This window comes from Excalfactoria chinensis, chromosome 6, assembly GCF_039878825.1.
Source record: "Excalfactoria chinensis isolate bCotChi1 chromosome 6, bCotChi1.hap2, whole genome shotgun sequence".
Taxonomy (NCBI): Eukaryota; Metazoa; Chordata; class Aves; order Galliformes; family Phasianidae; genus Excalfactoria; species Excalfactoria chinensis.
Genome location: NC_092830.1, coordinates 35,135,700 through 35,160,235, shown reverse-complemented (window position 1 = coordinate 35,160,235; position 24,536 = coordinate 35,135,700). Strand labels below are relative to the sequence as shown.

Sequence of the window (24,536 nt, the reverse complement as noted above, 5' to 3'; positions counted from 1 at the left end):
CTGAGGAAATCAGTGTCAAGAGCAGGAAAAGCCAGAAGATGAATGGATCTCTTAGTTCAAAATAGGAAACAGCTTGAAGTTCCTTTGAGGGGAAACAGAAACCTCATTCATTAACAAGGACATTATTTCACCTCTGGTTAAGAGTCGGGATTCTGTTCCCCCCTGATGGACAGGCACATCTCACATTCATGCAAATGACCCTGAACATTCATGGGTACAAAGGAGCAGCCCTAAAATATTGATGGTTTTGACCGGCAAGCTGTTCTCGTGACCTGCATGTGGCTCAGACATCTGGCACAGGGCAAAATGCATTATTTGTATTCCTGAATTGACTTCAGACAGTGTAAGGTCTGTGCGTCTCCCTGCGTTCATCTCTGGATATCAAAGTAAATCTGTGCTGCTGAGGTGAAGGAAGTTGTCTGGATGATGCAATATTCATTTGTTCGCACTTTGATATGAGGATCATGTCTGATCGAGCACTTGTATGCTTTGTTCAGGATTAATCACTTAGGCATGTTGGTGGTTCTTGAGTTTTTGTCGGTGTTTGACAGTAATGTGCATCCATCTACGTGTTCATAGTGATGCATGCAGAACTGTGTGCCTTTTTTCCAATGGAACTAAGAGTGGGGGAGGAGCTCCTGCTGTCCAGCTAAGATCACCTCCTCATTTCCCTTTGGGGCTGGAGCTGCAGCTAGCAGCCTGGTTCCCACCTCGTGCTATTCTGAAGTTTATTTGTCTTTAATCCCAAGCATCGTAAGCTGTATCATGCCTGAAATTGTTGAGCATTTCTTTTTGTAATAGGAATTATCCCTTTTTAATAGCTATCAGCATCACCATCCACAAAGCAAGCATTTCATTTTGGAATATTAGAAATAGTGGTTGATTCATCGAAGTCTGAAGCTCAGCAGTGCAGAACTTCCATCTGTTATCTGGCTTTTTGGCAAGGCTTATACCCTGTCCTTAATAATACATGATTGATACAAAGCGTTTAGTGAATAAAGTCCAGTCATTAGCAGGTTGTCTCCCTGTGCTCCTGTAATGTTAAATTACTGCTTGGCTCTGGAGCAGCAGTAAGGTCTCGGGTCTTAGGGGGAGATAAGGCAGCTTGAAAGCTGTTTTTCTGCTTGGTGGTGATCCAGGTTCAGTGTAATTGTGTGCACAGCTCAGTGCAGAGAGGGCACGGCAGATTTCTTTAGGTTATGATATGGATGGCTGGACCCTGGTGCTACTTGTCTCATTTCCTTGACTCCAACTGCAAGCGTTCATGAATGAGAGTGGAGTAAAGTTCTCTAGCAGAACAATGCAGAATATTTGGAGACGTTTTACTACACTGAATCATTTTGCAAATGGGACTTCCAAAATAAATCGCAGGCTGAATGTGCCTGGACAGCAGGGCCAAATTCTGCTCCCAGCAATGTGAATTCAAAACAGGAGTATTTTCAGTGGTCTTTCGAGTCATCCAGATTTAAAATAAGAAATGCATTTGCTTTAATGTCGCGGTTTCTAAGCTGGACTTACAGGTGCAGGTTCTTGTCAAATAATGTGATGTCTTCCCTGTTTTGTTTTCTGTTTCCTGATAAAGCATAGGAAGTTTGCCATGCTGCCAAGAGAGGTGAATAAACACACCATCTGATGTTAAATTTTCCAAGAAAGCTTAGGATGTTTTGCCGTCCTCTGAATAATAGAATCCACCTTGCAAACCCAGCAAGCTCTCAGTCCCTACCAAGTCACCTCCTTACAGCCAGAAATTGCTACCGACGTGCAGTGCAATGCCGTGTCTCAGTGCGATGTTAAAGTGTTAAAATTTGAATGCCATCTTCTTGTTTGTGCACAGGTGTGCCAAAAGGTCACCGGTTTGGGAAGAGATGCTTTCATCCAATGATACTTCTTTTTTTATAATTCTTTTCATGTATTTTTCTTCCAGCTATCCGTTTCCCATGGTGTTCAGCAGCTGCAGTAGAAAGGACCTGGAAAACAGCCTGGAGAAAGGAGTGGGGATGTGTCTGTTTAACTTGCCTGAAGTCAAGGAGTCCTTTGGTGGACAGAAGTGTGGGAATGGCTACGTGGAAGATGGAGAGGAGTGCGACTGTGGGGAGCCCGATGTAAGACACTACCTGAGAGTTACAATTCACCTCCTGTCCGTGGGGCTATAACAGTGGAGAAGTTCCAGAGTTGGTTTGATGTGTCTAAGGCCACTTGGTTTGAAAAAGAACTTCCCCTTCTCCACTTTCTATCTTATCTAAAAGCTTAAGCCTCAGCAATGAGGGGAGTTTCTGTTTGGCTTGTAGCTGAAGGTCAGACAGGGCGTTAATTTAAGTGTATGCTCAATTTGCCATTGGGGAGCAAAGTCTCTTATGGTCTGTCCAGCAGACCAGCTATGGCCAACTGTCATGTTCTTGGTAACAGAAATGCCATTCTGTACTAGCTAATAATATAAATCCAAATTTAATTTGTTAGCATTGCTTAGATTTCTCAGGATGCCTTACATTAATAGCAGTTTTACTTCTATAAGTGGGAAGCCACTTAATTAACATTGCTTAGGTGTTCTTTTGTTGCAGTTAGCTTCAGGTTTTAGGTACAATACCATTCCTTCTTCTGCTATGAGATTTTTCTTCACTGCTAGCCAATTACCCCGCTAACAAAATAGCCTTTAGTGTCTCCCAGAAAGATTGCTACTACTTCAGAGATCATTTTATTTAGTTTAGTGAGTGTGTCAGACAACTGCTCAGATCAGGAGGAGATAGGCAAAGTCTAGGGGTCAAATAATACATAAGCATGCATTCATATCCCTTTGGCTCCCCACATTCATTGGCTGTATTGAACTTTTCCCAGATTATCTGAATTAGATGCATTAGTAGATGAGGGATTTGTTTCCTGTGATAAATATGGCTCCACAGACAAAATAGATTGGAGCAGTTAAAACAGCGAGATATTGCTGTATCCTGTCTATACAGTGTATTGGATTTACACAAGCCATAAGGATTTCCTGACAGTTCACTCATTCTTCAGGGTAACAAGGTTGGAGGAAACAGGCTTATCTTCTAGTTTAAAGTCAATAGAGTGCAAGCAGCTTGCAAATGTCTTTCTAACCCAGTTATCTTTCTCATTTTCAGTTTTGAATGATAGCGATACCTTTCCAAGTCAAAGTCAGTTAATGTCAGCAAGCACTGACTTGATTTGCTTCTTCTTTCTGTGATTTTCTTTCTTAGTTATATTGGAAAACTGCACCTTAAGCCCAATTAAATTAATTTGGGTTTTACTGCTATAAATTGAGTTGTGCCGAAAAACCACCAGAGCGTTTAATAATTCACTATCCGGTCATTTATATCAGCTGAGTTTTGTCAACAGTGGTGCAGTACTTACGGCATGGAAAGCTGTACGATGACATATGGTAGCTGTGTTTTCTCATTGTTCAGAATTAAGTGTATCTGAAGATGTAGGTATAGGTGGTTGGTAAGGATAATTCCCAAAGGAAGAATGTTTTACCCTTGGGATTTTCTTGAGGTGTTGAAGTGTATTACTTGCCAAGCAAACAACAGCTTTGCTATATTCCCCAGGAAAACATCAGCAGGACAGCAGTGCACTCATAAGGGTGGAGAGCCATGACCGTAGCACAGCTCCCACTCTTTGGACAACCCTAAAAATGCTGTAGGGATTTTCTGGTCACCCACACTGTGGCCTCATGCATCAGGTACTGATGCAACTGATTATACTCAGCAGTCATCTTGTTGAGTATAATGGATGTTGGCATGCCCACCACCAGGCCAAGAGTCTTGACCAAGGGATGATGTTGCCCACCTAGCTTTGAATTACGTTACCAAAAACATCCAGTGTGCTCCAGTGGAAGGAGAATTAATGACTGCAAGGAAGGAGATTATGACTGCAAAGATAGAGGAAAGCAAGTATCTGTATCTGTCTATCTTTATATACATCTATATCCTTGGTCCCTGAGAAATCAGAGGTGACGAATGTGGCTAATTTTATAACAAGCTGCAAGGGACGTCAGGAAACTGCAAATCAGTAAATGAGAAGTCAGTTCCAAACACATTACTGGCAAATGTAATAAAGAGCTGCTATCTGAGTAGCTGTGACATGCCAGGGAAGAGTCAACAAAGCTTTTGTGCCAGGATGTCCTGCTTTACAAACTTATCACAGTGCTCTGAATAACTTAACAAGTTGGTGAGAAGGGAAGATCCAGCTATTACAGCCTGCTGGAACTTCAAAGGAGCTTTAGACCAAAGCCTCAATGGAAGACTAAGCATCCGGTGGATTTGGACAAAAATGGGTTAAAAGAAAGGAAATACTGGGCACATATAAATAAGCAGTTTCAGCAGTTGAAGGAGATCTACAGTGATGTGTCCATGAGATGTGTCCTGGAAGACTACGCAATTTGTCATATTAGTAAACAGCTTGGGAAGAGGAATGGCCTCGAACTCGTTGATGATATTAGCAAGGATGGTAGAACTGAGAGCTGGCTGTGAAGAACTGCAGGAGAACCTTCTGAGACAGCTTGACTGGGCATTGAGGTGACAAATGGGATTCAATGCAGAGTGATGCGTAATCCAAACATCACATATAGGATGATGGACTCTGAACTGACTCTGACCGTAGAGGAACAAGACTTCTTATTGCAATAAATAGTCTCATGAAAATGTCAGCTCAGTGCTCACGAGCAGTCTGAAGGGTAAATAGGCTGTTAGAAATTACTAGGGAAGAAATAGGAAAGCAAAACAAAGCACCGGTAGGCCGCTATAAATCTGCAGCATGTTGTGGCTGAAACTGCGCATACAGTTTTTTCCTACCTCCCCATGCTTTCAAGAAGGATAGATAAAGCAGAATGAAAAGACTGAAAGAAAAGCAACAAAGGTGTTCAAATTTTTGGAGGCAGTCTGGCTGGAAAGGTAGAAAATAAAGGAATATTCGACAGAAGCCGATAGAATCATGAATGAGTTGGAAAGAATGAATAGGGAGCGATTGCCTCTGGCAAATGAAGTTAGCAAATGTCAGGTTGCAAACAAGCAGAAGGAGCTGCTCCCCAGACTGTGTCACCTACTTGTGAGTTCCTTCCTACCAAATGTTGCAGGTGCTAAAAATGCGCGAGGATCCAAGTGAGCCCAGGAGATGGGGGAGGCATCACACACCTGTGTTTATATCGTTGTCTGTGAGCATTTTCTGGTGGCTGTTGTCAGGGGATGACAAAAGTCTGGCCTAATGTGTTCTTAGAAAAGCGGGGGTGAAACGAGGATGCCCTGTCCAAAGCCACTCTATAGGGGATGCCAGGACAGTTGTTGGTTTTGTCTGTTTGAGGAGACCTACGCCAAGAAACCCACCTCCCCTCACTGCTGCAGTTACTAACAATGACTGATAATAATGGACTACTTGAGGGCAGTAGTTTCAGCTTGTGGCCTGCCATTTCTCTTCCAGCCTCCAGAAACCTGAACGTTTTCTGCTTGTTTGTGTTAAAACCATCCCTGACAATTTAATAGCCTAGGTACAAAAACTATTTACCAAGCTCATCCCCTGCAATGAGTAATAAGTGAGAGAGCAATTGGAAATCTGAAAGGCTGCAGTAACATCATTGAAAGAAACAGTGTCTTTATCCCACACTGTCTGTGGAATGCCAATCGCTTTCCTTGGGCTGCTCTGCGGACCGCCTGATGGTGGGGTGCAGGAGCTGACTCTTTCAGAAGCACTTTAATTGGGTTGACATTGCTTTCCTCCACCCTGCTTTTCTCAGATTGCCGTTGAGATGAATTTGTAAGACGTGCTTCTGTGCAGAGGAAGGTTCCTTCTGAAATACAGCAGCTGCACAGAAATATTTGCGTAGCCTGCTGCCTTCCAGCATGATCAAAAATAGGTGCAGGAAGTTGTTCTGCTGCTTCAGAGCAGCGCAGATATCTTTGTATATTCAGGCAGAAAACAGGGAAAGGCTGAGAATTATTTCTCTGGTTATTTGGGAGTGCAGCAGTAACTCCGTCTTCCAGTTGGAAAGCTTTGAAAAAGTCAAGAAAATACTTGAGCTGTGAACATCATTCTCACCCATTTATTTTTTCTTGCGTTCCCTGTATTGTTAGTGATCCCTTGTTAAGTCAAACCAACTTAACGCAGCTGAAGAGCAATTTTATCTGCTGCTGTTTTCGTTAGAGAGCGGAGATTCCAGCGCAGCTGATGCAGCTTGCGGCTTGTGAGTATCAGCTTGGAAAAGCAGCCCCATTATTTACTGAAGGTTCTTATTAGGTCGTTGTACTGAGAATAAGGTCCATAAAAGCCCACGTGCAACTGTCTAATCCATAAGTGTGAAATTGGGATGTAACCATAATAATGGAATTCATATTTGTCTCCAAGCTCTGTTACTGGAATCCCCCAAGAGAAGATTACGTGCAGTGGTGTCATTGTCTTTCTTTGTGGCAGACATCAGCTTCCACACAAGACAAGAAATGTGCTGAGCAAATAGCGCAGTGCAGAGAGCTGCAGTGGTGATGCTCAGTGTTGGGATCCTCAGCTGGGGTGAACCTCACTGAAGGCAACGGATTCATTCCGCTGGTTTCCTGAAAGTAAAATGCCGTATTATTGTGCAGGGATGGGCAGCAGCATACTTATGTTGTTTGTGATATTTGGGACTAGATCCATAGCTAGGATAAACCAGACTTCCTCAATGGCTTCTCTGTTTTTACTACAATTACTGCAGTTGTAGGATCTAAGGACAGAGGAGGCTGCTTGAATCAGGTTATTGAACTTCATGCATAATTCATGAATTCATGGCTAACTTTTCTTGGCAGGGCTTTAGCACCTCTCAGAGATAAGCAGCCTCTCTTGATTTACAGCTCATTGCAACTGAAAGTTTGTCTGCTTTCAATTTATGCCCATCCAGGAATGTACAAACCGGTGCTGCAATGCAACTACCTGCACTTTGAGGCCAGGAGCAGTGTGTGCACATGGACTTTGCTGCGAAGACTGCAAGGTGAGCTGATGGAAATGGTCACTGGTGTGCGGCAGGCAAAGTGTCATAACCTTCTCAACTGCAGACTAGTAAGCAAGGGTGCAGAACCAACAAATTATGCCATTAACCATTAAGACATCTACATTTCTTCTGAGCAGTCTGAAAAAGCATGAACTTCTATACCTCAGTGCTTTTTGTGCTTACATGGCTGTTGGTCTCTGTGAGCTGGGGCTGGGGAGGTTCAGTGCTGCTGCATGAATGACAGAATGGCTTAGGTTGTAAGTGACCTTTAATATCTGTTCCAACCTGGTCTTTGGCACCTCCAGGGATGTGGCACGCAGCTTCTTTGGGCAACCTGTCCAGTAATCTTTTTGCCATCCACTGCAGTCAGTTGATGCAGAGCCAATGGCTACATGGGTTACACCGCCACACAGCTCCTATTGATTGACATGACAGCAGCCAAGGTTTTGTTTGTTTTGCAGTTAAAACCAGCGGGGATTTCTTGCAGAGAGTCGAGCAATTCCTGCGACCTGCCAGAGTTCTGCACCGGAGCCAGCCCTCACTGCCCAGCTAACGTCTACCTGCATGACGGGCATGCATGCCATGGAGTGGATGGCTACTGCTACAACGGCATCTGCCAGACCCACGAGCAGCAGTGCATCACCCTCTGGGGCCAGGGTGAGTCTGAGCACCAGGAGTGCTGCTTATCAGGCAGAGTTGAGGAAGAGTTGTGTGTGATTATGAATGGATTTGGGGGAATTTGATACAGAACCAATCTGTGCCTATTCTTCTCTGAAACGGAGAACTGAACAATGAGGGAATCAGTTTGTGATTCATTTTCCCCTTGATTTGCAGTCGTGTTCATTCTTTGCAGCAGGAGGTAGAGAGAGGCAGTAAGTAGGTTCATTCTGCAGTGCTGGCACGTGTGGCCAGGTGAGATGAGGCAAATCATTCAGTGACTTTGACATGCCCTTGTCTCACCCTCTGAAGTGCTGAATGCCCCTGACACAGGTGGAAACCGCATCCCTTCTCAGACCAGTAGGTAAGCTTCTACCCGTGCTCTGAATTGCTCCATCTGTAGAACATACGTGTCTGCTGACCTCCTAAAATAGAGTTCAGCTCTTAACATTAACACAGGTTTCTTGTGGCACTGAGTGCACACTGTCTATTGCTGTCAACCTGTAAACCTACCCCCTAACAATTCTCTTAGCAAAGGATGCTTGGAAGCAGAAAGAGGTCTTATCTGCCATGGAATTTCACTTACTATTTGCACATATCTAATTCAGTGAGCACTTGGCTTATCCTGAGCAGGTAGCCTGGAAAGCTGCTCACTTTTCTTGCTCTGTCCTGACACACCAGTATTAACTCTGCACTTTGCTGCTGCCTCGCTGGGGACAAGTCACATCTTCAGCATCTCACTCAGCCCCTCTCTCAGGTGGAAAACTGAACTGCCCTAAAGAGGAGTGCTCTTTAGTGCTTGATTCTTTTAAAGTAGTGTCTTCCGCTCCTTTAACCTCCTTCAGTTCAATATGTTGCTGCATTTTGCTCTATTTCAAAACTCAAGAGTCAGTCTAATTAATGACACACCGATGTTTCCCTTGGTCAGAGCCCCCATCAGAAGCCCATGAAGGATTTATCTGTTATCTGTGTAAGAGCTCAGACAATTTGCAAACTTGTAAAAGCGCATTACAGCATCTCAGGAGATGATGCCATAGATAAGGAAAGCAGGAGAGATACAAAGCACTCTTGTATCCACATGAGCATGCTAGCAAGAGTTCCAGCTTATAACTAAAACTGCCTACGTGGAGCAAATTGTGCATCCGATGTACTCCCCCAAATCCCACTCGTGTCACAGAGGTAATAAGAGCTGATACAGGCATGTACAGTTATAGCCTCCAGCCTGAGTCATGCTGGGATTTGTATTCCCCCGGATATGGAGACGTTCTCTCTTGTATGAAGCAAAACCTCCTTGTGAACCAGTTTCCCATGCCATGGAAAGTTCCTCAGTTGGACTGTTAGTAATTTCAGCCGCTGAGAAAAATCCAGCTAAAGGTCAGAAGCTGAATTACTGCAGCTCCCTTGCCAGGTCTGTTTCCTAACAAAGCACGTCCTCCAGCACCCCCGGGCTCCCCCAGATCTTTCTTGTCTTCCTTCTCAGGACTACTGAGCAGGCACTGCTGTGCCTGGAGCCTCAGCAGACACGGCTGTGGGGGGGTGCCCTTATGAGAAAAACAACTTTATTATGAGCAGAGCTCAAATGGTCACGACAGACTTTAACAGGAATGCCTGAACCTAAACTAAAAGTTGTATTTCTGACCACAGTGGTGCAGGTATGAATTAGAAACCATGTCAGAAAACCTTCCAACTCGAAGCAAACTAGATTATATGGGAAAAAACAAGGCCTGTGTTTGACTATCTGTGAATATCCCCACCTGCTCACACTTCTGGCTAGCTAGAGCTGATAAAGAGTGAGAAAAGGGGGAGATGGGCTGCATGGGCCACGTGGCTGGAAAACAGAGATTCCAAATCTCACCTGCCTGAAGGGTCAGGTAAGAGAAGTGTTTCCTTCCAGCTCATTTGTTAAAGAAGAGACTTCTTTAGTTCTCTTTGGGCTTTGTATGAAAAAGCTCCATTTGAACCTGTTACTACACTCGTATAATTGCTTACAATTTGTTTCTAACAACTGTGTGTGTTGGAGGTTGGATGAAACAGCAGCTGTGTGTTCTTAAAGGAAAATTTTATAACACAAAGGGAAAACATTCATTCTGTTTTTCTCAGCTGGAAAAAGACATGCAGGACAAAATACAATAACTTTATAATACAATAACTATATTCAGCACATTGAATTCCTTATCGGTGTGTTCCCTATCTGCAATAGGTTGGAGAGCTTGGAGTACCCAGGATAGGCTCTGAAAACTTGTGACCTTTCCTGTTTCCTGTTCAGAATGTTGGCATTGCAATGATCTGACCTGTTGGTAGCAGCGTAAGCGAGCAACGCATCAACAGGAATGCATTTCTGTAATGTCTGGTAGTCCAGTGGCATTTTCAGGGAGCAAACAGCAATGCAGATTAAGTTCTTTAAGAGAGAGAAATTATTGATTACCAAGAAGTAGGAGATTATCAGCGTTAAACTCTTGGCATTTTCTCCATGGACAAGAAAGTGATTGCTGGGGAAAGAAAAGGAAGGGTTTCCCCCAAAGGAAGGGACGGGAAAGGGGATCATATTCTCAGAGCTAGAGAGAGCTCGCGTCCTCCTTAAATGCAAAAGCAACTGCTCAGCCCCATCTCACTCTTCACAGACTTAACAGCAGGGATCACCAAGATGAAGAGAAAGGCCGAGGGGAGCTTGAGGAAGTTTGCTTTGCGTCACTGGTGCAGTAAAACAGACTTAATGAGATATAGAATCCAGGTGCAAACCGCATGACACACAGAGCTGTGTTTTTACGCTTGTATTTATTTATACAGTTGGTCACGGTGCTTGTAACAAAGCTCCCATCTGAGTGAGGTTTTCTTTCCCTCCTCACCTATACGCGCTGTATAATTTGTTTTTTAATAAGACAGTGTTGGCACCTGAGTCTGCGTCTCGGTTTCCACTTACAGCCTGGTAAATGGTGTTTCTCCACTCTTGCAATCAGCACCACAGGAGTTTTCTCTCTTCTTTTCTGGGAGATGATGTTGGCTCCTTGCGGCAGGTCTTGCACTGATCTGAAATGACAGAGCATTTCTGCACTGCTTCCGAGAGAGCAGAACGTCTCTGTTTATGAAATCTGATGGTGGAAGGAGTGCACTCATCAATACACACGTTTGGAGGGGGAAAAAAAGTCTCCAGGATGACAGTTGAGGTGCCAAGCTCTGACCCGTTGCAGTTTCAAATGGCTGATTTAATCCCCTGAATAAGGCTTGGTGTACAAAGGCCGACAGACCCTTCATTACCAAGCAGTGATACTGTAATTATCAGCTGCAAAGTGAAATCAGCTCTGTTCATCAAGTTCAAGGCACTTAATATCCACTGGAAATCTTTCGCAAACCATTTTGTCTTTGCCCATAGAGGCAGCGAAATAGAGAAAGACAGGACTTTCTGCTGCAGTTTATGTACTGCAATCATGATAAATGGGTTTCCTCCAGAAACACAACATTACAATTTTCTTCCTTAAGAATCCTCTGAAATTCTCCTTTTAACTCGGTAGCTCCATCTGTTCAGTTTCTTATAGTCTATGTTTTCATTTATAACTATGTCCAAATATTGTGAGAAACCAGGCAGGAGCAGGAGCAGCCGCCTGAGTCCCAAGCTGCCATGTGTTTTGATTTGATAGAGATGAAATTGAATTGAAGCTAGACTTCTGTTTCCAGGCCCCAGCTGATCATCGGGTACCAGGTGTTTCATACCCAGACTGCTCACAGCCTGGCAGGGGAGCGTATCCTTGTGCTCCATGAAGCCCATTTCCTTGTCAAGTAATATTGGTTGGAGTTCAAGCTTGCTGGCTGAGCCCTGCAAGGATGCTGCAGATGTGTTGTTCCTGTGGGCTTCGTTCCATCACGCGTAACTTCCACAGTCAAAAAGTAAAACGTTTCACCAGGTGAAAGAGAAGGCAAATACCTTAAAATCTCAATATTTCACCATTCTTAGTAAGTATTTTACTCTGTTACAGTCAAAAGGCAGGACTGTGAGTATGCTTTTTGCTTTTGAAAGCATGTGGGTTGTCCCAGCCAGGTAAAAGGAGACCCATGGCACTTGTGGTAGATGAGTGGTTTACTCCTTCGGTGAGGCGAGGTGGGTCTGAGGAGGTCAATCATTGCAGATGTTGGAGGAGAAAAAGCAATTTGTTTTACTCGGGCTTTCACTTACAGCATATTTTTCTTTCCTTCCTCCCCTTTGCATTCTGAAGCTGGCGTTGTGTATGCGCATGTTAATGTTCGCATCGTGCTGAATAGTTAATGTGCCTGCCCTGGAAAGATGAGGAGGGATCTACATGCTGAAAATGTAAATTTCACTGCTGCTTTTCGCACAGTGCCTTGTCTGGATGCTTTTGTTGATATATTTTTTTGGGGTATTGCTTGTGGTTTAATGAAAAGAAGTGAAAGAATCCTGTCCGAGTCCCTTTAACAGTTCCAGATTGGAGAAAAATTCTGAACTCAGCAAGCTTGATAATAATCTTCTGAGGAATTTCAGGCTCTTGTCCTTCTCTCCAGGGAACCAGCAGCTCACATTCTGGTCCTTGTGTGCCCTCCTTTTGGGGTTTTCCAGTTTCAGTGTGTACGAATCTCAGACTGAAAAGAGGGTGCCATCTTAAGCCTCTCCACATGTTAATATTTTTGTCCTTAGTATTAGATTGCTGCTTGGCAGTATGGAGTATTAGTCAAGCTTCTGACTGTGAAATGCAGATAATTAATTGAGGCTTTAATCTCCAAGTTATTAGTGAAAAGAGCTGCACTAACTGGGAGTTTTACAACCATATTTGTATGTTCTTCAGGAATTGGGCCCCCCCCCCTCCCTTTTTTTTAAGCTTCCTTTGGATGTTTGCAACGAGATCTTCCAAAACGCTTTAAATGGATTAAATATTGCATCCTCAGTTACAGGCACACACACCTGCAAGCGCCTCGAAATGCCTGAAAAATGGAACATTAATTCTGCTTCTGTTCAAGATTGGGGAGCACTGTGACAATGGTATTCTCTCAGCCCTTTAGGCTATCACAGGATTTGTTGCCAGTTCTTGTTTCAGTTTGGCTGATCTATCAAAAGTACCAAATGGATCCAGCAGATAAATGCTAAGATTTGTAGCCGGTATGTGTACATCCTCACCACTTTGGACTCCTCAGATGAAAATCTGTGCATTGAAGTAGATTAAATGTTGGCAATTGTTGGCAATGACCCAGTTGTGCTATGAATTATTTCACGGATAGAAAATATGGGGTAGTCAGGGGCCCTAGCAAAGGGCCCTTTAATGCATCACAGAGCAGCAATTATTTGATGGAAATAAAAGCTACCGTTCATGTTAAAGGAATGAAATTCTAATGTGGGGACTGATTAAACACTGCACGGTCGAAGCATGAACATAGATCCTCCATCTCTTAGACATTTCAGGTACACGAACAGATGCTTCCCAAGATGTCCCATAGTTGGTGATAATGTGGCGGGGGGAAAGTAAAAGATGTACAGGAGAATCTCTGCTTAAGAGATTAGAGCACATGTTCTAATAGGCACCTTTTGACTTCTGCAATGTAGGGATGAGTAATCTGTCTGCACAAACATTTCCAGTACTACTCCCATCAGGGAAGATCCTTTGCTGCTTGGATATATGTCTCTGTTACGAAAGGCTGCAATAGATAAGAACCAGATGCTGCCTGTCTTCCCAAATTCCTAGTTCCACCACCATGGCAGGAAGGATCCTCCCTTTAGGTCGGTCTTTCCTCTCAGGCATGGATTCCTTCCTCCCTCCAACAAGTCAGCTCGAGCTGGCATGTCAAGCATCATGGTTTTATGGCCATGCAGTCCACATAGCATTCTTGTTAGCAGCTAGATTTGTTTTCTGATTTCTTGTTCTGAGCTGCGGTTAAAAAGGCTTTTCTTGACAACTGCTTCCATTGGCCTCATCTTCTGGGCCGTTGCATGAATCACAAGGACTTCTGTAAAACAGAGGGAGTTCACTTACCAGCTGGCCTGTGTCTTTCTTCACTAGATTTGGCATTTGCTGAAAGTTTTTGTGTCCTAGGAGGATTCACTAGAGGGCCATCATCTAGAAAGAGAATGAGTCCTGCATTGTCTGCTGCTCAGCACTGCCAAGAGAGACAAAGAGCTGTGGAAAAGCCTCGTGTCCGGGCCCTTCCATTAGCATGCTGATCCAGCACAAGGGCTCTGCTGCTCTTCATCAGCATGCAGATCACATCCCGCCTTCCCCTAAAACGTTGGTGGAGCTCAAAGAAAATTATTAAAAACACCTCGTATGAGATGAAAGTTCTGATTAGGTTTTGTTTCAGGTGCCAAACCTGCTCCTGGGATCTGCTTTGAGAGAGTCAATTCTGCAGGTGATCCATATGGCAACTGTGGCAAAGACTCCAAGAGCAGCTTTGCCAAGTGTGAGCCCAGGTAGGGCCTCTCCTCACCAGCACAGGAACTGGTGTGATGGTGGTGGGAATGGGTTCGTGCCTTCTACAAATATGTAACTGGTGTTTGGTTTTGTCGTTTTCCTTCAGAGATGCTAAATGTGGAAAAATTCAGTGTCAAGGAGGTGCCAATCGACCTGTAATTGGTACCAATGCTGTTTCCATAGAAACCAATATCCCGCTTCAGGAAGGTGGCAAGATCCTGTGTCGTGGCACCCACGTGTACCTGGGGGATGACATGCCTGACCCTGGTCTCGTGCTGTCAGGAACCAAGTGTGAAGATGGAAAAGTAAGGACCTTAAATACTTTCAGACGAGGAGAACATCACTGCCCTCATGGTGCAAAGTATTCTGTACTAAATCGACAGGGTTTTGTTTTGGGATTTCATTTTAATGTTTCTTTTTCACAAAAGAATTGGTGGGCTCTTCTTGTTTCTCCCATTCTCATTGCATCAGATGCTTACACTTTTTCTGGCTGCTCTTCTGGCTTACAGATTTACAGATGCATTGCAAGTTGCTTAAGTTTATAACTGATTTTCTTGAGGACAGCCCCAAGTTATCTGTCCAGTTAAGTTAGAGTCTGGGAGCCATTGAAATGGAGAATGTTTCTTCACCCCAAATGGCAAAGAGGAGAAAAAGTGCTTTGATAATCTGTGGTAGATTCAAACAAGCCATTGAGTTTCTGAATGCTTCTGAATAATGTTGGAGCACAACGCTGCTTCGAGTGCGCATCCCTCCTGCAACTCCAGTTCTGTTGCAGGAAAACAACCCTTACACAACATTTCTAAGCCAGTCTATTACAGAACTTATTTCCAAAGAAAATTCAGTGCTGGGAAAGCACCCCATTCTGTTCTACTAATGAGTATTTAATCTTTCTAATCTATCTAATCATACACATACACACCATAGAATGCACAGGCTAATACTTAGGAAATTGTATGTTTTACTCTGAGGACATTAGTGCATTTGTATTATGGATTAAGAATGTGAATTTAAATATTCTTGAGTTTTCTAAGCTGAAGATGCACCATTTGCAATGCAGCCATTTTTATGTGATCAGAATTCTGTGTGCTGCTGCGCTCTGAATACTTGAATGGTGAATGCTGCTGTAATCAGCCCATATTCTCTCCATGCCTTCATGTTGATGCCAATTCACTCTAATTTCTTTTCCACTTTTTCCTTCTCCCCAGGGGATGAGTGCCCTGATTAAGCATCCCTGTCGCCTCCTTCAACACTTTTCCCTGCTTAATGCTAATTATTGTGACTGACTTTTAGTACTACTGAACTGAGCTGCAGTTAAAGAGGAACAGAACTGTGATTTTTATTTTATTTTATTTTAATTCTTTTTTTACTTTCAGTCAATATTGGATAGTAGGCAGTCATTCCAGCCCTAATTTCTTCTTTGTTTATGGTTTTAAGTAGGATAACTTCTCATTACTGACATCCTCATCAGTCATCTGACCGCTTTGGTGATGCTAATCTTGCTTTGCCCCAGTTTTCATCCATATTGACAGAGTAACATTTTCCAGATTGGAATGCAAAAGTATCTGAATACTTCACAAATGCTATTTGTTTCCTTCTGTTTCCTAGAAGGTTGTTATTATACTTCATGTATGGCTGTTTGACACCAAAGTTTGTTTAGCGGTGGGGTCACCACCTCTGAAGGTGTTCCAGAACAGTACAGGGATGTGGCGCCGAGGGATGTGGGCAGCAGGCATGGTAGGGTGGGCTGGGGTTGGGTTTGAGGATCCCTAGTGGTCTTTTCCAACCTTCAGGTTTCTTTGTTGACCACCAGCAGTTTTGCTCCTCGTAAATTTCCTCTTTTCTTACTTTGCAGATTTGCCTTAATCGCCGGTGCCAGAATACAAGTGTTTTTGGTGTGCATAAGTGTGCAACAAAGTGCCACGGACGTGGAGTAAGCATTATAAGAAACACCCCCCCTCCCCCCCCCCCTTTTTTTTTGTCGGTGAACACTGGACAAGAAATGATTTTATGTAATACCTTTGAGATTTATGATTCTCTGTAATTATAGGCTAGAATCATAGAGTCCTTAGAGTTGGAAGGGACCTTTAAAGGTCATCTAGTCCAGCTCCCCTGCAATGAACAGGGACACCCACAGCTAGATAGGATGCTCAGGCTTGATCCAGCCTTGCCTTGAAAGTCTCTGGGGAATAATAATACATCAGTCAGAGTCATTGCAGTTCTTTTTTCTTCTGTGTTTCAATTTTCACTGTCCCTCATATGAACTAATAGAAGTGAAATTATTTTTATTTAACAAAGGACTATTTATCAGTTAGTAATTATCTTGCTCTTAATTAACAGTCTGTGATAAAAAAAAAAGGAATTTTGTCATCTTCAAAGAAATCTTGCCTAACCTTCCTTCATGAAGAGTTTCCATTAACATTTCAAAAAAGACAGCGTCTATGTGGGCCCAGCAAAGCTAAAATATGCATTTGAATGAAGATATTTGAAAGAAACTATTTCCAAAAAGTACTGAAGTAAAAACATACTGATGAGTTGAATGGTGTGGTGACAGAGGGTGAAAAATCAACTAGTAAGAGCAAAGTCTTCTGATAGCTGTAGTGTTGATGGTGCTGCATCTTACCATTATTCTGGGGTAGCCATCAGCTTAGGGGGGGCATCTTTATGCCTGCATGGTAGAGAACCTACAGGGACTCCCAAGTAGCCAGAGAGGAACCTCATGGAGAAGTAGCCTCATGGAGCTGTGGAGGGGGACTCCTGTAGATCTGTAATTTAAAAAAGAAAATACTTAACAAATGATATTTTCAACTGTCTTGCTGTTTTTGAAAAGTAAATCATTTCTTTTTGCCTTTCACATGGCCATAGCAAAGCTAAGCCATGTGAATGATGGTTTAACACTCTGCAGACGCAGCCAGTATGGTCTTTCTGACAGCCTGCCAGCTGACCTTGCCAGAAAATGTGTATCTGTGAACTCCCATGAACTAAGTGGTGTCTTATAAATCTGCCTGTTGTGTTTTCCCCGTGGTGGTAGCAGATCATAAGGGCCATAAAGAAAGAAGGGGACAGGCCCCGTAGCAGGGTCTGTTGTGACAGGACAAGGATAAATGGGTTCAAAGTAAAGAAGGGGAGAATTAGATTGGATGTAAGGAAGAGGTTTTGTACAGTAATGACGGCAAGGCACTGCACAGGCTGCTCAGAGAGGTGCCCATCCCTGCAGGCACCCAAGGTCAGGGGGTGGGCTCTGAGCACACAGTGGAGCTGTGGGTTCCCCAATTAATTGCAGGCCTTTAGAAGTCCTTTCCAACTCCAATCATTCTGTGATTCTATATGTCTGTATAGGTCATGGAAATGTGATACCAAAGGGAGGTTTCCTCTGCCCTGCATCGGGTTTCACATGTTCTTTTAGCAACTGCTGCATCTCAGAGCCGGGGTCTGAGCAGCAGAGAAATCAGCGTGTGGTCTGATATGAGACCTTGATGGATAGCAGAGATCAAGTGAGCTGACAAAGCTTTATGGTGTTAAGAACACGGAGCAGCTCCTCTTCCTGTGAATGCAGAAGGAACAGAAGTTAGAAAACAGATAATGTTGCTGCTGGAGGCAAAGAGAGAATAAGATTTAAGAGGTGTCTGATTATCCTTATTGTGGTTATTGAAGTTGTCAGCTGATGCAACTCAAACTATTACCTGCTACATAAATAATAACGCTGTTTTTTCCCTCCCCCCTTGTATTTGGAGTTGCTTTGTGCCATCCTGGTTGTGACAAGGAGCAAAATACCAGTACATCCCTTTTGTGACATGAGCTTTATTTCGCTCAGATGTGTCAGCAGCTGATTAAGAGGCACTGTTGGTCAGTGCTGTTCCCACTTATACAGCAGAATCCTTTTCATGTTGGGCCGTCTGTCTTTTCTTTTGAAGGTTTGCAACAACAAAAAGAACTGTCACTGTGAGGCTGACTGGGCCCCCCCATACTGCGACAAGCCGGGCTTTGGTGGCAGCGTGGACAGCGGGCCCATCAGGCAAGCAGGTGGGTAATAATTCACGCTTTACCTCTTGCTTCCAAGATAAAGAATGAAAATGCAAAATGTCACCTTGTGAGCAGTGAGCGATGGGAAGTCGGGAAAACAGCTTGTTCTAAGTGCATTGGTAGCAACTTGCAAATCTGGTGAAGCAAAGCCAAAGCCAGCTGAGTGCGTCACTCTTCTTGCTTAACTAAAGGCACAGTATCGTGGTGAGTCTCATCTCTTCTGTTTTTTTTCAAGACGTATGATCAAGTTGAGTTAGATCATAGAATCCTAGAATGGCCTGGGTTGCAAAGGCTCACAGTGCTCATCCAGTTCCAACCCCCTGCTATGTACAGGGTCGCCAGCCACCAGACCAAACTGCCCAGAGACACATCCAGCCTTGAATGCCTACAGGGATGGGGCATCCACAGCCTCCTTGGGCAACCTGTTCCAGTGCATCACCAACCTCTGGGTGAAAGGCTTCTTCCTAATATCCAACCTAAACCTCCTCTGTCTCAGTTTAAAGCCACTCCCCCTTGTCCTGTCACTGTCCACCCTCATGGACTGTGCATGGAAGTATCAGAACTATATCCGATACTGTGCTTCTAGAAGGATTTCATTATTGTTTCTATATTTCTGCACTGTGGAACAAAGATGATTTGTGATTGTATCGGATTTAACTACATTTTGTAGAAGGCTTCTGCAGGTTAAGCAGAAATTCCCTTCCCGTATGATAGCAATAGGACAAGTGATTGTTCTGTAATTTGTATTTCAGCTTCCCCTTGTTCGGTCTGTAGAATATTGGCATCAGTATCTCCCTCCATCTCTAGCCAGCCTCAGAAGGAATTATTTCTGCACGTAGTGCAATTTTATAGGATTTGATAATCATCACTCGCCAATTTTTCTCCACAGTACTGTAACTTTAGTGACTTCCATAGAGATATTTCTGATTTATGTCTGAGCAAGTGACAGGGCCAGCAGCCTGCTCACATATCCATATATAACCTCAAACTTGCTGGAAAGTGATCTGCCCATTTTCACATGAATATATGCCGTCCAAAACCAAAATGGATTGTATTCTCTCCACGCCAGATCCTGCACTGAATTGCAATGTTGGATTTATGACATCACTGTCATTTCCATGACAAAGCAGCACATTGTGATTCCTCTGCTGAAAGGTATTTCTTTTAATACCTACCAGCTGGTAAGATAGCAAAGGAGCGGTGCTCAGGCACTGAACAAGTGTGACTACCCATGTGTTAGATGTTCTTCTGCTCAGATTTGCTCTAAAGCATTATATTCCCTTTTCAGCTTATCTTGTATCAAAGCATCTAGGGAGCTAGAAATACATTATAATAACGTGCTGCATAGGCAATGCTAACTGAAGACAAATACAGGTTATCTTTTACAGTTCTTGCAGTTTGTGTTTCAGAAGCCAATGCTTCAATTTAACAGAAAGCTGTTTTCACAGCGTGGTATTCTGACCATTTTTCTCTAAAGACAGCACTGCATTTAATAATACAGGAATAAACTAATACGGAAATTGCTAGAGGACTTAATTCTCTACCCCTTGACATTTGGATTTCACTATGAGCTTCTGACAGGGTGGTAGGGATGATCTGAGTAGTTTGCACATCTCCAAATCAAATTACTGAAGAATTAGCTCAATAAAATGCATTTATCTTCGTCAAACGTAACACGTGGTCTCATTAGCATTTAGTAGTAACTGATTTCTCCCAGCTGACTCGGAGTAAACCCAGGTGTTTGACCGAGTATATTTCTTATTGAGAAGCCTTAAATATTTAATTGCTAAGTAGAGAAGGTAATTAATTTAAATTGCATAATCTAAGTGTAATAATTTTATCCATCTCCTAGAAATGGTGGGGGATGCATTGCTCTGCAGCACTTCACACCCATCAGGTCCCACGTTGTTGCTGACCACGTTCCCTTGCCCTGGTGCAGGGTAAGAGCCAGCTGGCCGAAATTCCACCAGGATAAGGCAGAGACAGTGATGACTGGTTACCAGAGCCAAGTTTAAAGATGCACCTCTTGCTGTGGGAGGGTGCACTTTTAGGTCAGCAGTCCTGCGGAACCACAACATCCCCTCCTCCAGGCGACGATCATATCACACAGCCATCAGTATCAGAGCTGCTGCTTACCCCTTCCTAAAACTAAGGCTTGCTTCCAGCTGGATGTCATCCAGCCAGGGCTTGCATCTCTGCTGAGCCTCACTTAGGTCTCTGCAATGCACTTCACAGCTTAAAGCATGCTGGAAAAGCAGTCACCGGGGCTGGGCCGCAGCAGTACAGGGTATGTTTCAATACAGATGGCTCTTGGTAGAAGTTAACTGGCTGCGTTTTGTTGCAGATAATAAGAGTTTAACCGTAGGAGTGTTGATCACCATCCTGTGCCTTACCTTTGCTGGGTCAGTCATGTATCTGAAAAGGAAGACTCTCATGAGATTGCTGTTTACAAGTAAGAAGTCGACAATAGAGAAATTAAGGTATGACTGGTTTCTGTAATTATGCCCCCTGTTATTATTACCTTTAAAGATAGGAGTAGCAAATAACTGTGAGCACAGCAAATCTCATCTGAGAATGGTCTGTCTGTGCTTTACGCAGATCCAGCCTTAAAAAACACTCACCCAGTGTCATCAGCAGTGCTTTTCTGATTCAGTTAAACGTCATCGATTGTCAGTGATAATGTGGGGTTTGGTTTGACTGGGTACCTCTTTTTTGTGACAAAAGTATTTGGAACTGAAGGAAGTCTTACCTTTATTTATTTCCATTTGCATCAAACAGTTTCATTACATCGCATGGCCTTTTATCTACGCTCAGTCGAGCGAGCTGATACTTTCATATTTGAGGTCATTACTGTTTAAATGCTAGATTCATTAGAAGAGTCTCTTGGGCGTTACAAAGCTGCATTGCCACAGATTGCAGAAGCTAATTTAACAGACTACTGGTTTCCAAAAAATCAATATTTATTTTTATTCTTGCAGGAGCGCTAGAGAATCTTTACTTTCCTTGTTTACTGTAAAAAGTCAGCCAGTCCTTGTGAAATCTCATTCTGAAAAGAGATTGCTGTTTAATAGAACACCACAAAGCAGACTGTTGTGTTCAATGCATATACGCTCGTATTGCAGGTCTGTGAGCCCAGCGAGATCTTCTAGATCATCTAAGCCCAATCACGTTCGTACCACATCTCTCAGTAAAAATCTCATCATGAAGCCACAAAATGCAAACATGCAAAAAGTAAGTCGTCTTCAAGTAAGCGCTTAAATGAGATTCATAGCTTCTAAGTAACACATATCATAAATAGCACAGATTTTTAGAGCTGTAATTCTTGTTTCAGCTCCCAGAGTTTACAGCTGTTGGTTGTTTCCGCAGAGAGATGGCCCAAGGCGCCCGCTGCCCTATCAGATCGTTGACATCAGTGACCCAGTGAAGACGCACCATGTGCCACAGCCAAAGACCCCACAGCGTGTCCTGCCACCCCTTCCCCAGCCACCCTGCCACCAAGCTGGGCCTGAAAGGCCCCTTCCTGCCAACCCCACGCTCAGGCTGTTCCAGGTAACCACAGAGTTCCTCTGAGTGAGTGAATATTCACATATAATGAGTAGGAAGGAAGCGGTTCTCTCATCTTTCCCATTTGCCTTTAACCATAGTCTATTCTTTGTACTTTTTGCACCGTAGGAATAGGGTGTAGATAATAATAATGCCTTTAGATCCCATTGTACTCAGGAGGGCATTATTGGTTTCTGCCAACAGAGGCACCAATCCCAACATTCAGAACTCAGAAGACACAGCAATACAAACAAGCTCTGTGTCACAGCCAGACCCGGACTTGTCCTGCCTAACCAGGAGGGGAAGCTACACGGGCTGTTAGGAAGGTGACAGAAGTAATAATACAGTTGCAGAAGTCAAGTTACCAATACCTTGCACGGGAACAAAACATATGTATTAGCTTGCAGTTCAGTTCTTCTAAATGGCATGTGATTTGTTGGGTTATTACAGAGCACAGATTTCAAAAGAAAGACTACTGATTGACTGTCCACACTTATTCCATGTAGACATACCTTTCTTTTCGAAGTTTAAGGAGAGCTGGTTTGTAATAAGATGCATCTCAAGGCAGTGTTCAGGGTAGATGGAGTTGTCTGTGAAGCTGCCTATTGCATTGCCCTTTCCTTGTCACTAACTTCTCTCTTTTGGTCACATTTGTAGCATGGCTGTTTCTTAGGAAAGGAATCAGGCATCCACCTAGTTCTGTTTTGTAGATATTGTGCTGCTGTGGATAAACTTCAAGATTAAAGCGTAGTGTATGTCATTATCACCAAGCTATCTATCTTAAATAAGCAGCATGTTGGTCTGCGTGCACCTACTTCAAATCTGTACTCAGACAGCTGTGGCTTTATGGACTTGGCCTACTAGAAAGCTGGCTAGGATGGCCAAGGACAGTAGTGCTGCCTTCATGCAGGAACCTTGTGAGGCAGTTTCTCAGGGGTTAGCAGGTAGATTTGGAAAGTGGGTACTCAGTAAGCAAAGAAGTAAAAAGGGGCAAGACAATGCTGAGCTGCCATGACATTATGCTTAGATATTATAGCAGTAGGAGTGTAGAAGGTTTTAATTTAATTTGCATGTCTGAACAATGAATCACTTGTGTTCAATCAACTTTTAAAAGTAGAGACAGTTTGTTAATCTTTTTCAAAGTATTCAAACTTTTCTTCTTCCTTTTTCCATCCTGCTAGTCATTAATTTATTTTATAATATTGATTATTTCAAAAATGGGGTTTATGGGAGATCTGGGCTGGTACTGGTTAGTGTTGCTTTTGTCTTTAGCTCTGACAGTTTCACTTTTTGCTTCCTTGCATTTCTTAGAATACTGCATATTTCACATTGGTCAAAATCGGTATTTTAAGTACAAGTGCTTTTCACTTCCTTAATCAAAATGGTTTGCTAATAAGAACACCTCATCTAGCACTGTAGAAACCAGACCTCGCTAACAGAGGGCAGATGGAGAAAGGTAGAAAGTTCTTTCCAGGGAACAGGAACTGGTTCTCAGTGTGACAGGACATCTGCCCCAGCCAGCCACAGCAAATGCAATCACTAAATTCCTCTCCCTATGTACATGCCCACTCCTTCACAAAGCAGAATACCAAAGTCTGACAGAGCTGAAGCTGCAAAAGCAGCTTTTCAGCTCAGCAGCTGAAATTAATTGCAACTCCATCAAGCAAAATAACGATGTTTTCAATTTTCAGTTGCTGTATGAGACAGAAGCATGACAAACATGGAATCAACTCAAGGCAACTTAGAGAACGAGCAGGAGTACATTCTTTCAAAAATTATAATTTAAGATTGTCAGAAATAACTGCTTTTTATACTCTGGGGATGCAGAAATGACTGCATGGGAAGAAAACATTTTCTTCCCATGTTAGTTATTTACCCCCTCAAAGTTTAGAGGATGTAAATTAGCTTTAGAATAGTTTGGGTCTAATTTATGTAGATGCTATCTGAAGTGTATTGCATCTGCACCAATTGCTTGGAACCACATCCAGCAGGGCAAGAGGAAATACTTTAAAAATCATTGGTATACCATTTATATCGATCATCCAGGTGCTCGGTGTTGCAATGCACTGCTGAAGAAGAGTATCCCAAACCATTCAGTGTTTCTGTTGCTTATATCAACCTTGTTCAGCTTCTCTCCTTTGAGAGCTGTGTTTGCACACGAGCTCCTTTCCCGCTGCCTCTGGCTGAAAGCAGTGGGTAGATAAGGCACGACGTACAAGGTGAGCTGTAAGACAAGTCTCTTCCCTTCTAGTGGCCATCGAGAGAGCGGTGAATTGTTTACTTCAAAGTAAAATTCCCTTTAAGATTTAATTAAAATAGTTTTAATAATAAAAAAAATGAAGCAGCAAATAAACAGTTGCCAAGTTTAATATTTAACAACATTTAATATTTAACTAAACTAATAAACAGCTGCTTCTTTCAGAACACAAGCATACGTAATTGAGGGGCCAGATTCACAGTCAGTATTAATCTCCTAGCTCCATTTGTGATCTTCCCCAACCTTTATGATTCAATCATGGAGGCCCATTAGTCCTTGGTTGCTCTGTGCTGCTCATAAAATGTTTCGTTCCCCACTTTCTTTTGGTTTAATTTATTCTTAGAATGCCTACTGGTAGTCACCCTGTGTTTCCTTTCTGAAAGAGTAAAACACAAAGTAAGAAAACAAAGGGATGTTCAAAACAAGTGGTGAAAAGCGGTGTTTTATTCATGAGTAATTAATGCCTCTAAGGATCTGTTTTGATTACATTTTTCAAGGGATCTTTAAATTATGCCTGTAAGCTCTTGTTTCTTCCTGGTCAACCAGTTACAGCGAACTAACAATGAAGAGTACCATTACTCTGTGCAGTGTTTTTAGAGGAAGCGTGGTGAGATCCAAAGCAGCTGGATCTGGAGATCTGGGGTATGTTGGAGAGTCTTTGTGTGACCTGAGCAAGTCAGTTAATTTGTCC

The 24,536-nt window shown here is 43.1% G+C and overlaps 1 protein-coding gene and 1 long non-coding RNA gene across 3 annotated transcripts in view; one reads left to right on the top strand and one right to left on the bottom strand.

The window, feature by feature from the left end:
- ADAM12 (ADAM metallopeptidase domain 12) overlaps positions 1-24,536 on the top strand; it is a 154,059-nt gene that overhangs the window by 124,096 nt on the left and 5,427 nt on the right. For both annotated transcript variants that reach the window (XM_072340304.1, XM_072340305.1), the window contains 10 exons: positions 1,925-2,102; positions 6,872-6,961; positions 7,423-7,618; positions 13,916-14,024; positions 14,132-14,330; positions 15,878-15,955; positions 17,937-18,045; positions 20,390-20,525; positions 21,168-21,276; positions 21,412-21,594. In XM_072340304.1, coding sequence (XP_072196405.1) covers positions 1,925-2,102; positions 6,872-6,961; positions 7,423-7,618; positions 13,916-14,024; positions 14,132-14,330; positions 15,878-15,955; positions 17,937-18,045; positions 20,390-20,525; positions 21,168-21,276; positions 21,412-21,594 — 1,387 coding nt within the window. The remainder of the gene's footprint in view (positions 1-1,924; positions 2,103-6,871; positions 6,962-7,422; positions 7,619-13,915; positions 14,025-14,131; positions 14,331-15,877; positions 15,956-17,936; positions 18,046-20,389; positions 20,526-21,167; positions 21,277-21,411; positions 21,595-24,536) is intronic.
- Positions 23,889-24,536, bottom strand: part of LOC140254090 (uncharacterized) — an 8,582-nt gene continuing 7,934 nt past the window's right edge. The window contains exon 4 of the long non-coding RNA XR_011904051.1: positions 23,889-24,536. This exon is cut by the window's right edge and continues 1,046 nt beyond it. This is a non-coding gene — a long non-coding RNA (uncharacterized lncRNA).